Source organism: Quercus suber, unplaced genomic scaffold (assembly GCF_002906115.3).
Source record: "Quercus suber isolate HL8 unplaced genomic scaffold, Cork oak 2.0 scaffold_710, whole genome shotgun sequence".
In the NCBI taxonomy this organism is placed as follows: domain Eukaryota; kingdom Viridiplantae; phylum Streptophyta; class Magnoliopsida; order Fagales; family Fagaceae; genus Quercus; species Quercus suber.
The window spans coordinates 308827-322745 of record NW_027070151.1 but is presented as its reverse complement, the minus strand read 5'-3'; the positions used below and the strand labels follow the sequence as shown (position 1 = coordinate 322745).

At 32.3% G+C, this 13919-nt stretch overlaps 2 protein-coding genes across 2 annotated transcripts; both read right to left on the bottom strand.

Moving 5' to 3' along the window:
* Positions 1-456: 456 nt before the first annotated feature.
* Positions 457-1449, bottom strand: LOC112029993 (disease resistance protein RPM1). The gene has a single exon (XM_065766491.1). The coding sequence runs from the start codon at positions 1447-1449 to the stop codon at positions 457-459; it is 993 nt and encodes a 330-aa protein (XP_065622563.1).
* A 274-nt stretch (positions 1450-1723) lies between these two features.
* Positions 1724-3211, bottom strand: LOC112036381 (disease resistance protein RPM1-like). Its single transcript, XM_024069185.2, has one exon. It carries the CDS (start codon positions 3209-3211, stop codon positions 1724-1726), a length of 1488 nt encoding a protein of 495 aa, XP_023924953.2.
* Between the last annotated feature and the right edge of the window lie 10708 nt (positions 3212-13919).

The window sequence follows — 13919 nt, the reverse complement described above, 5'->3', positions numbered from 1 at the left end:
CGAGTTTTTAAAACTCGCTATCCACGTGGAAAACTTTATCCAGGTCAGTAAATGAAAAACAACAAAAACGAGTTTTAAAAACTCGAGATCTATATCAAATCTCGAGTTTTGTAAACTCGAGATGCTAATATTATATATTCTTTCGTAACCAGCCAACTAACAAAATAATTACCGTATTACAATTATTTAGAAAGGGTGTCCTCATTTTTTGGGTTGAAGTTGGTTAACAAAATGGAGTAGTGGCTTATGAAAAATGGTGTCTGTAATTGTATGTGTGAAAGACTTTCGTAATTTACAGTAAATGTAACAGTCTAATAATAAATAAGTGGGTGGGGAAGTCCCTGTAATTTCCTGAAAGTGGTGTGGGCACTTCAGTCCTCCACGAATCAACTTCGCAGATGCTTTAACAATGCTGAATTACCAAGTGTGTACCAAGTGTAGTTTTCTCCATGAGTCCTATACCAGAAAGTGACAGGGAATATGCTTCACTTTCCAAAAATCAGGGCCTTCATCTGGTTGCAGACTAAGAACGAATTCGATCGGCATTTCTGTAAAAGACAGTTTTTTTAGGCTTTTCAGATGGTGGATGCCAGAGGGCACTTCCTTCAGCTGTGGGCAATCTCCAATTTCAAAATTTTCAAGAAAAGGCAGGGCATCTTCATCTATTATCAGCCTATTCAATCCTCCCAAATTTAGAAACCTTAGCTTCTTGAGTTTCTGGAAGCTTCTTCCCTCAATATGTAATTGCTCGCCTCTGTATCCATTGCGAAGCGAAAGACTCATCAAATTAGGCAGAGCTTGAAGGACCTTTAATGGATTTTCCATTAATTTTGACCAGTTTAAATCAATTCTCAATATACTCTTGAGTTTGGGAATCCATTCTGGCAACTTTTCTAGTCGCCCACCTAGGCAAAGAGTTTGTAGGAGGGGAGGAGGAGAAGGCAGCGATTGCAAATTAAGAATTTCTTCCTCACTTGTTGCTAAAATTTCCAATGACCGAAGGTGGCTCATTTTCTGTATCGCAGTGCACAAATCCATCCCATTCTCTTTCTTCAATTTATAGATCGACAACTTCCTCAACTGTGCCAAACTTCCCAATTCTGTTATAAGGGTAGCGCTACTGGCTTCAATATAAAAAAGCTTCTGTAAGGACTCTAAATGCCTAATGCCATTTGGTATCTTTATCCCACGTCGAGAATCTATATTGTGTTGAGTATCAATGTTCTGATTGTAGGCCCCAAGATATCGTAGCTTACAAAGCCTACTAATCTCCATTGGAAGCTCAGACACAAGGGAACTTTTCAAATCCAACGTCTCTAGGTTGAGCAATTTACCTATGGACTTTGGAAGCATTTGCACTTTTGTATCTCTTAGGCTTAAATATCTTAGATGGAATAGGCTTCCCACTTCTTTAGGAATACAATTGATAGGAGCACCTTCAAAATCCATTACTTTCATAAGCTTGAAATTTGAAAAACAAGTCATTAGAAAAGAATTGGGCACTTCATCTAACCCCAAAATGAGAATAGAACGAGTTTAGGAACTAGTAATACTTTGCAAAGGGGTATATACATTGGTTTGAATTGAGAGGCGTCGAGCAATTCTCTCTACCCTGAAGCAATCCTGTATTAAGACCCAATGAAAACTCAACTCCTTTGACTTAGTAAGAATGAACCCATGCAACATATCATGGACTCGACAAATTCTAGTTCTGCCAATAAAATCAATCCATTGCCACTTGAACCAGGCTTCTATGAATAAGCTGGTTCAAATAGTCTTGTGCAATGTCCTCCAATGTTTTCCCTAACATTTCTTTTACAAAACCCTCAGCTATCCAAAGTCGAATTAGTTTTGCACTATTAATGAAGTAATCCGCTGGAAACATGCCGAAATATAAGAAACAAGCTTTGAGGTTGTAAGGTAGATCAATATAGCTAAGAGATAGGATTTTGGTGATATCTTGGAGATGGGGATTACTTTCTAACTCTGAAGTTAGGCTATCAAGAAATTTGATCCACTCAGACTCAACCTTTTGTTTTGTTGACAAAAGACCGCCTATAGTCACAATTGCAAGTGGCAGCCCACCGCATCTCTTAATTATGCTATTTGATGATTCATTTAATTCACGAGGACAAATCCCCCCTTCACATTGGAAGACCTTCTTGCAAAAAAGCTCTCGAGCATTTTCGAATGATAGATGTGACAATTTGTACACATGATAAAATGGAGATTGTTTGTCAGAGGGAACAACACTCTCATCTCGAGTTGTTATTACTACTCTACTGCCTTTGTTCTCATCCGGTAAAGCATGTCTTACAGTATGCCAGAAGCTCATATCCCATACATCGTCAAAAACTACTACATACCTCAATTCAAGTAAAAATTGCCTCAATTCTTGAATTAACATTGTTCTTTCCATTGTGTCAATCTCCCTAGGGGGAATCCCCTTCCTTGCCTCGTAGAAATCCTTTATCATTTTCCTCAATATATCCTCCATCTGGTATGATTGAGACACAGTGATCCAAGCACTACAATGAAAGGGCAGCGTCACTTGCTCGTTTTCATACACTTTCTTGACAAGAGTGGTCTTACCAAGCCCACCAATGCCAACCACTGAAATCACCATGAGATTAGATGGTCCGTTTACCAACAACTTTATCAATTTGTCTCTGGGAGCCTCAATGCCCACAAGCTCATCGTCTGCAATGAAAAGGGATGCCTCTCGAGGGTCATTCCATAAATCACATCTTGGCTGTCTAGCATCATTGCTCAATCCTCCTTGCTCCAAATTATTGAAGCCAAATCTTTCACCTCTCTCTCTGAGTGTCTTGAGCTCGTCGTTGATATCTTGAATCTTAGAGGAAGTCACATGTCTTGGTTTCAAGTTGGCAATACATTGAAAAATCTTCAAGGGTATACGATAAATTCGTCTTTGCGTTTGAGGATATTTTGCAAAATGAAGAAGATATTCATCAATTACATCTTCTATGTGATAAGCTGTTTCCCTTACATTTTTGACCCATGTTTGTGTAACACTGCCAGTGTCTCCCTTCTCCGATTTTAAATCTGCATCCTTGAGGAAAGACTGGATGAACTCCAATTCAATTTGGATGCTCTCAACTTTGTTGTGGATTCCCACCAGCAATCTTGCTTCTTGGACTAACAACGGGGCTAAATAGTCTTTAGCTAGGTTGATTGCACTTTCTGCCATTTCTCTTCCCTTATTAAATTACTGGCCACATAAAATTACGAATGAACCAACTTAGTGCCTTATGTAACAAAAATAATTTATAAAACCACATTCAGATGTAAAAGTTAAAATCACATTCACAATACTACCTTGTGAGCATAGACTATGACTTTTTTTTTGAGAAGCCATAGACTATGACTTACCTTATTTTCTTTTACAATACTGGTTAAATTAGTCATTAATTCGTATGATGTATGAGAGATTATATATAAGATAATTTTAAATCAATAAAAAAATTCAAATCAAAGAATTTATAAAAAAAAAAAAATTAATTAATTTGTTTAAAGAAGAGTAAAATTTAATCAGAATTTGGGGTAGTGTTGGTATGTTTTTCTATTTTTGGCTAAAACTATAATTTCTAATTAGTTTTACTAAGCATATAACAAAAAACCATATATGTGTGTGTGTGAGAAAAAAAAAACTTTATTATTAAAAAAATCATGATAAGTTATAAAAATAATATAAAATAAATAATAAAACTTCTTTTAAATTTCTAGAATTTTTGGTAGTATAATGTTTATAGGAGCAATATTTCTTAAACTTTTTGAAATTTCTAAAATAGTTTTTTACTTAGAGTCGTTAGTTATTTCACAGACTTATAGTGTGCCGCATTATATAAGGAGAAAAAAATGAAAAAAAAAAGTGTCCAGTTAGTGCAAACACAAACTTGTATAATAGAATTCTAATTATATAGTATATGATATCTTTTTTAGGGGAAACTTCGAAAGTTTTATTAATAATGTACTAAATCAACATGATAAATATCTTCAACATTGGAAGAACATACACCGTCAAGACTGCGAAAATTATCATGAATGTTTAGGTGATAATAATTAAATGTTTGATTAGTATATAATTTCACAAATTTCGTATAATATACTAAATGTCATTAGTTTTACATGGAATGACTCTTTGTGGTATACACATTTTAGTCATAGCTTATACAAATTCAATTACTTTCATTAACAATGACTTATCATTGCCGCCAAAATGATTCAAATATGATTTTAGATTAACCTTTTTATAATTTGGTTTTAATTTGAAACCTCCCCAAATTTTAGCAGAGTTATTTAGTTCACCCAAGTATTTAAGAGTTAGACCATTTGGATATAAATCACTATAAGTTTCTTTAAGACCTTCTCTCATTTTCCTGTGTGTGTATGTTAAAATACTTAGTATTCTAAAATAAAATTAAATAATTAAAGGTACTTATATAAAAAAAATATAATTAAAGGTTTTCACTTGGTGTGAGTAAAATATAGCCACTAGTATTCTATTTGTGATATACAATTTATATTTTATTACTTATAACTTCATTACCTACTATGGGAAATTGGCCAATGGCATTTAGTGTACACATACATATATACACACACACACACATATATATAGAGGGAGAGAGAGTGTTATTTTCCTTTTTCCTTTTCTTATCCAAGTGTTTAGTTATACTTTTACTTTACACATGATCATAGATATGGCTGCAGGTGATTCAATTAATGGTTCTTTATTTATTTAGGGATAAAGAAGAGCCACATAATGCTATTCAAGGCAAAAGGAGACACGAAATTTCTCTCTCATTTGCTCTGAACTTATAGAAGCCAAAGATGTTTGTTTGGACAAATACATTCCATAGAAATTTGGGGTGCTTAATTTACTACTATGTTTGTTTGGGTGATTTTTATTTTTTATTTTTTTAAAGAGTGTTTTTCGAGTTTTCCTGTTTTTGATACTTGGTAGCAATAGCATTGAAAAATATGGTTAAGAAGAAAACTTAAGTTGGTCAAAAGAAAACATAAAATTTGGCCTTAGCAACCTCCAAATAATAAGTTAATAACACAACTTTACAAGTAAAATAGAGTATAAGTTGTCAAGAGTCTTATTGAAAATATCGAGATTGTAATCTCCTCTCTCTATTGTAATTATAAATTTTTTTTAATAGAGGTCTAGACTTAATTGGGTGTAACTATGGCGATATAATCTCACTCCAAAGCCTAACTCAACTTGAAATTCAGCCCAATTACTAGGTTCTGAGCTCAATAAGATAAAATCAAGGCCAGAATACAAAACTCACCCTCTAAGTTTCATAACTTTTATTTCAGTCCTTTAAATTTGCATTTTGTCATTTCAGTCCTCTAAGTTTCAATAATCCTCAATTTGTCATCTATTAACAATCTATCCAATATTGCTGTTAATTCACCGTGGCATTTTGCACTTTACTTAATATTTATTTTTTATTTATTTCTTAACTCAAAAATTAAAAATTAAAAAACGTTAATTAAAAAAAAGCTAGAAATTTAATTAGGCTCCTCACATCTGAAGAACCCAAATTCTAACCTCACCTACCTAAATCCACAACTTTTACCAATGAATCACAAGATTTGTAAAAAAAGCACTGATAAATGCAAAACACCAAAAGCCATCTCTGTCGCACAACACCACCAACAAAATTCAAAGCCCCATTGAAGAAAGTTTTAATCTTTATAACCAAAGGACCATAAAAACAAAATACCTAGATGGCAAAACTAGTCAAATCAAGCATTAGAACAAAAATTACACAAACACAATCACAAATTAGGCCAAAAAAACCAAAACCGGTAAATGTTTTGGACATTCAAAATAAACCCAGATAATATTTCAACTCCAAAAAACCATACTTACATTGTCTCGATCTCTCGCTCGATTCTCTCTCTTTCTCCAACTTGATCTCTCTTTCTCTCACTTTCCCCCTCTTTCTCCCTCTCTGTGTGCGTTTGGCGAAAATTGTTTTTGCCCACTTATTTTACTATTTAGCTTATTTTTGCTACTATTCATGGGTCTACTGCGCTTTTTGACACTATTCATGGGTGTCACTGTACTATTTCAGCTAATTTTTACTTTTATCTATAGTATTTTTATCTATAATATTTTTAACAAAAATTTTTCAGTTTCAGTAGAATAAGCGGATCCCAAACGGACACTCAGTCTCTCAATTATCAGGTGGGTGGGGTTAGAATTTTGGTTCTTTAGATGTGGGGAGTGAGCGACATTGTTCCCTTAATTAAATTTATGTTTTTGTTTTTTTTGTTGTTGTTTTTTTTGTTAACTTATTTTTTAAAAATTAAGAAATAAATAAAAAATAAATAGGGAAAATTACATTTTGTCCACCTATGGTTTGCCTAAAAAACACTTGGCCTACCTGTGGTTTAAAAATTGGCACTTTACCCACCTGAGACTAGTTCCATTTGTCTCCTGTTACCCACTTTTGTTAAAAACATGAGTAAAATTGTATTTTTGTTACTCTTTTATGTCCCTCTTCTCAAAACATAAAAAACTAAAAAATCAAGGGAAAATAAGATCTAAAAGCTAGGTTCAGTGAAAGCAAGTAGTGAACAAGGGCATGTGAATAGGGGGTCCCAGGGGATGTGCCCCCAAGGAACTATGCCTGTTTTGTAAAAAATTAGAACCTTTATTTTATATTTCCTTTTCATGTACACACTTTTAGATCTTCTTTTTTAACACATTAAAAATTGAAATTATGTGTTTCCTCACCTGAACAAGAGAAAGGAAAAAAGATACATGAAAATAAAATGTAAAAGTTAGGTTTTAATTTTTATAAAACCGAACTTTTAGATCTTTTTTTCTCTTGATATTTTAGTTTTTTATGTTTTGAAAGATAGACATAAAAGGGTAAAAAAAATAAAAAATTTACCCATATTCTTAACAAAGGTGGGTAACGGGAGATAAATTAAACTAACATAAGGTGGATAAAGTGTCAATTATTAAACCACAATTACGCAAAGTATTTTTCGAGCAAACCGCATATGAGCAAAATGTAATTTTTCCAAATAAATATTAAATAAAGTGCAAAACAACGATGTTTAGGTGAGTTAATGGCAAAGTTTAGGTTAGTTAATCGCAAAATTGGATTGATTGTTAATAGATGACTGAATTGAGGTTGACTGAAACTTAGAGGATTAAAATAACAAAATGTAAATTTAGAGAATTGAAATAAAAAATTGTAAAATTTAGAGATTAAATTTTACATTTTGACCTAAACAAATACTAAAAATAATAGTACCCAAATAAATAATAAATAAAATAATACTCCTCATTTATCACTCACCACTCCTATAAATCCAATTATATTTCTACGTTCTCTCGCGTTCCCTGTTTGGTTAGCGAGAATCCGCGAGAAATCTCAGAGAGAGAAAAAGAAAACCCAGAATATCGTGTCTTAGATTTCTCTCATCCTAAAAAGAAACCCACCTCCCAAATTTCGGTCTTGTTCGAGAATTCGGCTTTCTTACGGCTCTCTGTACACGCAGCCAAGGCTGAGGCCAACAAAAGCCACCCTTTTTCACAAGGTAATTCTCTGTTCTATTAATGATTTATGTACTTGTTATTTGTTGTCTCTTAAATATTTTAAATTAATATTTCTTCTCTCTCTCTATGTTTGTGTTCTGTCTGTGTACTATGTTTCTGGATTTTTCCGGTGTCTCGGGTTAAGAATAGTAGGTAGTACCCTTTATGGATAATGTTGAGAACAGAGCAATTTAATATATACACTCATTTTATATTTTCTCTTTTAGAGTGAAAACTTCTGTCAGTTAATGTTCAGCTTTTTTGGGCAAAGAAGGGGATGGGGATTCATGTGGTTGAAATCTTTGTTCTTCCTTTGTTAATTATTATTGTAAAGTGTCTTTCCAAGTTCACATCTATGGCATTTGTTGTCATGTTAATTCTGTCCTTACAGTGAGCAAGAAAACCCACTGTTAATTCTGATGAGAAGGATAAAGAAACTAGTTAATAATGCATCATTACTTTATTTTTCTGTTCTTGTCATGTTTATTCATTGCTTCCCAATTTGTGATACAACAAGTCTAGTGACGCAACACTTTTCACAACTGATGATATGATTTGTTGTGACTAGTGCATAATAAAAGTCGTATCAATGGTAGACACAAGTGAATGTGATGTTGCTCCAATTACAATAAATAGTGTCAATAGTAATGAAAAATTGTGTCCCTAGGCATTACTCATTTGTGATATATTTATTATCCATTAGATTCCTGTTACTGTTGAGAAATTGTGATATTTTGTTGTGGCTCAAAAGAGGAAATCCATTGTTTTATTTTATCATCCATTGATTTTTTTTTTTCTTGAGATTTAAAACATTTGATTATGTGCTCGTGTTCAAGCTCAAGTGCTTGATATTGAGCATGTACTTGACTTGACTAATGAGGCAAACTGACCTCGACTTCAAGCTTTTAGAATCTTTGACAAGCTCAAGTTCAAAACTTGTTTGTAGGCTTGGATCTAGTTCAAGCGGAGTTTGAACATGCTATATTTATTATCAAACCAAGCTCGACCATTCGATACTTGGCTTGAGTTGATTACAACCCTCCTAGTTGAAGTCCTATGTATGTTTCTCTTTTTTTCCTATGTTTTCTTAAGGACCTAAAGCATCATGATCAAGACGTTTTGAATTTAAAGTTGTGCTCTTTGTGCTTGAAGATTTTCCCATAAATAGATGATAAAATAAATGGCTAGGATATGAGTTAGATTTTTCCCATAAATAGCAGCAGCTACAACCCATAGTTAAGTATCCAAGTTCTCATTTGGACCAAATCAAGTTGAATCCCTTTTTTTTTTTTTTTTTCTTTTTTATTATTATTATTTTTTTCTTTTGATTAGTCTAATCCCAACTATAGGAGGTGCTTTACTTGATTATCACTTTTTAGGAATTTCTTGCTTTTGACCCCTGCATTATTTGTTTTAATTATGAAGTGAAGATTAGAGAGAGAGAGAGAGAGAGAGAGAGAGAATATTTATGTTTCATTAATGTCATTGTTTTCATTCAATTTTTATAAAGAAAGAATTCCAGTTTGTACTATATGTACAAGTGATTTCCCATGGAAGCTATTTTCTTTCTTAGACATCTAAAAAGAAAAAAATAGGGAGGTCTTCATATGATTTTTATTGATGTAGAGAAAGCATATGTTAGGATCCTTAGAGAGGTAATGTATTGACACAGAGAAAGCATATGTTAAGGTCTTTGGAGAGGTCATGTGGCGGGTCTTGAAAAAGAAAGATGTTTCTTTAAAGTATTTAAACTTGTTTAAGGATATGTATGACTGTTTTGTAACTAGTTTGAATTTCCTATCACTATAGGTTTCCATCAAGGAACACCGATTAAGTCTATATCTCTTTGCACCAACGATGGATGACCCTTGATGTATGCTTTTTGCAGATTAAGTCAATTCAAGAGGAAGTCTCTTGATGTATGCTTTTTGCAGATGGCACAGTTTTAGTAAATAAAATAGACACAAAGTGGATGCCAAGTTAAAATTTTGTGAGACGCTCTATAAATCTAAAGGATGTCAATTAAGTAGAATGCACGTTTAATAAAAGTTGAACAAAGATGAATATGTGTTGTAAGACGTGATGGTCAAGAGATGTTAAAGAGCAAGAGCTTTCAATATTTTGGATTAATAGTTCCTAAAAATAGTGAGATTGAAAAGGATGTGAATCATAGGATAAGAGAATGGTGGACTAAGTAGAAAAGTGAATCATGTGTAGTGTGTGATTGTAGAATGCCTATTAAGTTAAAGGGAAAATTTATAAGATTGCTATTGAACCAATTATGTTCCATGATACTGAATGTTGTGCTATTAAGAGGCCAAGTATTCATAAAATGAGTGTAATTGAAGTGTGAATACTAAGATGGATAAGTCTAAATATATAAAAGCATGAGATTTAAAAGGAGCAATTTGCTTAAAGATATGGGTGACTCCTATTGATAAATAATATAATAGATCACTTGAGATAGTTTGGTTTTTGATAAACAAGACATAACTCAGGGCCATCATTTTCTACTACTAAAAGCCCACGCCCATGTACTGAGCAAATGAAATTTTCATAGTAGAACATGTAATCATACATTATAGGAGGTCGATTCTTACAACCATAGATTATGGTAAGATTTGTAAGAGTGTGACATGGTGAGATTTTGTAAGAGTGTGACACTAGAAAAGCTTGGGATCGAGTTTTCTATTCACAAAGTTGGGCGAACAAATTCCATCCATGTCGTCCTCCTTTGCAATACATACTCTCTTGGTTTTGGAATCCATTTCCAAAACCCTGTACTTCATGTTCATAATATCTATGGTGGTAATGTTTTTCTCACAGGTGAGCTCTTGAGGATTGCCACAAGCACAGGCTTGGCCAGCTCCCTAGAATGGATAACCCACACCTGTGATCTCTCCGCAGTTGAACGTATACGTATTGGTACTACAACTTGAGTACCGATCATCTGTGCATAAAGACACAGGAAGCTCCAAAAACAAGGTTGTGACAAACAAAGAAACAAGAAAAGCAGTATCTAACCTTGCCCATCACAAGTGATTTTGTCCTAAGGTGCCCACTAAATTGAGTAACGAAGAATTTCGAAGAAACAATTAATGATACAATAAGCCAAAAGATGTGAAAGAAGAAAAATCCCTTGTCATGATGTTTTTTTATATTTTTTTAAAACAAGATCATTATAAGAAATTCTGCAATTCCAGCTCAAGTTCTTTATTAATAATTCAAGAAAATTAGTAACAAAATGGGCTCGATTCCCATGCTAAAGAACTGGTAAAACAGAATAAACTCATTTTAGGTAGTTCTAATAAAAGGCATCAGAAACACGAGTACCTGATCTTTAAATTGCACTTCTACTTCTTTAAATTGCACCTCTTTTTCTTCTTAAATAGACAAAGTAGCAACTTTGACCTGAACATAAACATATGATAATTATTCCCCACATAAAATAGAAGTACATGTCTAAGCTAATCTTGCATAAGAGGATGACATCTTAGATTACAATATTCACTTAATGAAGTTTTTTTGTATGCTCAAAGCTTAGACACACAGTCCCATAGATGTATTTTGCTTTACAAGAAATCACTTCTTTGGCTAAAGATGATGAAAGGAGAAAATGAAAAAAAAATATATGAGAGAGAGATTCTGCCATTGCTTTGGGGAAAAGGAATAGCGATCTATAGTTTCAAAAAGACTACAAATAATGATGTTGAAGTACTCCCTCTGGCTAAGTGTGTGAAAAAAATGGCTTCTCTTTTCCTTTCTACTATAGTGGGAGACAAAAAAATGGACCTAGCTACTGCTTTTTTCTAATCTGCCTTTCAATTTTGTTTTTGTTTTTGTTTTTTTGTTTTTTGTTTTTTTTGTTTTTTTTCCTTTCCTTAAGAAAGTGTGTGAAATGTTTTTATCTTTCGTTCATACTAGAATGGAATGTTTTCACATCGTCGACAGTTATCTGTATTGATATGAATTCTACCAATGAGTGTCAACTTTTCTATGGACTTTTAAACTAAATCACATCAACCTAGCTAAAGTATAGTTATAAAGAACACAAAAATTCATCAACCTAAAGTAGAGATGCAAAAAAAATAATAAAATTCACCAAAACATTAAAAAAGAGAGAGAGAGAGAGATAACCTTTTGTGTGTGGAAAAACTACGCATAGAATGAGAGATTAAATTACAAATTTATAGGAAGATGATAGGAATAAGAAGAGCCAAAAATAAAATGAAGATAAAGGGATAGATGAAGAGTAAACAATATTAAGGTAAATACTAGATAGTAGTGGGGATATGAAAAAGTAAAAGAGAGGAGAATATTAAGGTAAAGGGATAGATGAAAATGAAGATAAAGGGATAGATGAAGAGTAAACAATATTAAGGTAAATACTAGATAGTAGTGGGGATATGAAAAAGTAAAAGAGAGGAGAAATGTTAGAGAATGTGTAAAAATAAGTTGGAACATAAATGATGGGAAAATGATGAGCTTTTTTTATTTTATTTTAATTTTATTTTTATGAAAGGGAAAATTTTTTGGGGTCTGAGAAGATTGTTTTGATTCAATGGTTATCTCAAATAAGAGATAAGGGCTTCTCATATTATAGCATTGAAATAAAACGCCGCCTTTTCCAATGTTATGTTCTGAGTGATCTTTTAGGAGCACGGAGATATGACTTATGAATGTATTTTTACGTGGATTGGCACCGGGAAGTTTGTACTTGGAACATTCATATGAACTTTGGAGCCAAAAAAAGTGGACTAATTTAGCTAGGATGTGATATTTTTCTGTTGATTTGTATGATTTACAGCTTTCATGATGTCTTAGGAATTGAATTTTACCGCTTGCTGTGATTTTCACATTATTACATGGATTTTTCTTTGACTATAAGAGCCCCACATAAACTGTCTATTAATCATTTAATATCATCCAATTGGTTACATGTTCTACTAGGTAATGCAAAAACTCTCCAAGTAAGAATAGTATAGCTGATCTTTACTAAATTTATTATTTATGCTTTTACCAACCGGTTAAAATTTTGTAAAAATATTCTTAAAGAAATTATTATTAATATAAACAGAAGGGGGTGTTAATTTCTTTAAACCTCAAGGGAGGAGAATGTTTTTTCCCTTTAGATTTAAGATAGAGTGTCATTTTCTCAAATCTTAATAAAAAAAGATTGTTATTGTCCCAAAAATTATTTAAAATATTTTCGTTTAAGAGAGTTATTTCATGTTTCACGTTTACGTATTACAAAATTACATAGTATGTCGTGTACAGCCTTTTTTTTTTTAAATTAATTAATTTATTTATTTAGAAGAAAATGTATGGTAGGTTTTGTTTCTTAAAAAAGTATGGTAGATTATTATTTTTGGAAAAAAAATTTAAAAAAACTTTTGATAGTAGAATTTTAAAGAGAGTAATATTTTTTTAACTTCTTGAAATTTAAGAGTTTCACATCAAGGGCAGTTCAACTATATAGGCAAGTCAGGCCATTTCCTATGTCTCCCAAATAAAAGAAGGCACCCTCTATTAATTAATATACTATATTCTATTTAGTTGTCTTACATTTTAATTAAGATTGCTTCAAAAAAAAAATTTAAAGGCCTCTCATTAGCCAGTAGAATGCATTGTCTATCAAAAGGCTTCCATTGTATCCAAAACACGTAAGTATTTTTCAAATAAATAAGTCTAGGTACATGTATAATTTCACAAAAAATTCACATCAACCTAGGTGATAAAACTGTTAATGGTCTATAAAAAAAAATAATATTAGTGGTTGACTCAAATAAAAACATATAAAAACTTGCCAACTTAATTATTGTGAAAGTTTTTGTATATGCAACATTGCTCCTTTTTATTAAAAGTGAAGAGAGAAAGTTAAAGCCCAATTTATCCCACTTTTTATCTCTTTATTTCCACTATATATCTTCTTCTTCTTCTTTTTCTTTTTTTGTGTGTCTTACCTTTGTACTTACTATCACATCACATCATTTCCAACAAATTTATCACCTTCCCCCCCACACATATACTGGTTAACACCTTCTCTTTACCAAATATAACGTGGGTTGATCATGTGATAACATCAATCCACGTTCAATACTTTGATACAATTTTTTTTTTATAAACTCAATTAGTTTTTCTAAATAATTTTTTTAATTAGTATTAACTTTTACCATTTGTACAATATTTTTGGCCACTGATTGACAGGCTTGGGGAATTTCTATCAGGATTAACGCACGACTAGGGCTAAGGTTTCAATTAGGTTGTATGGGTATTAGGGATAAACTTGTCTTACTTAAATATTTAATCCGTATGTGTGAATCATTGT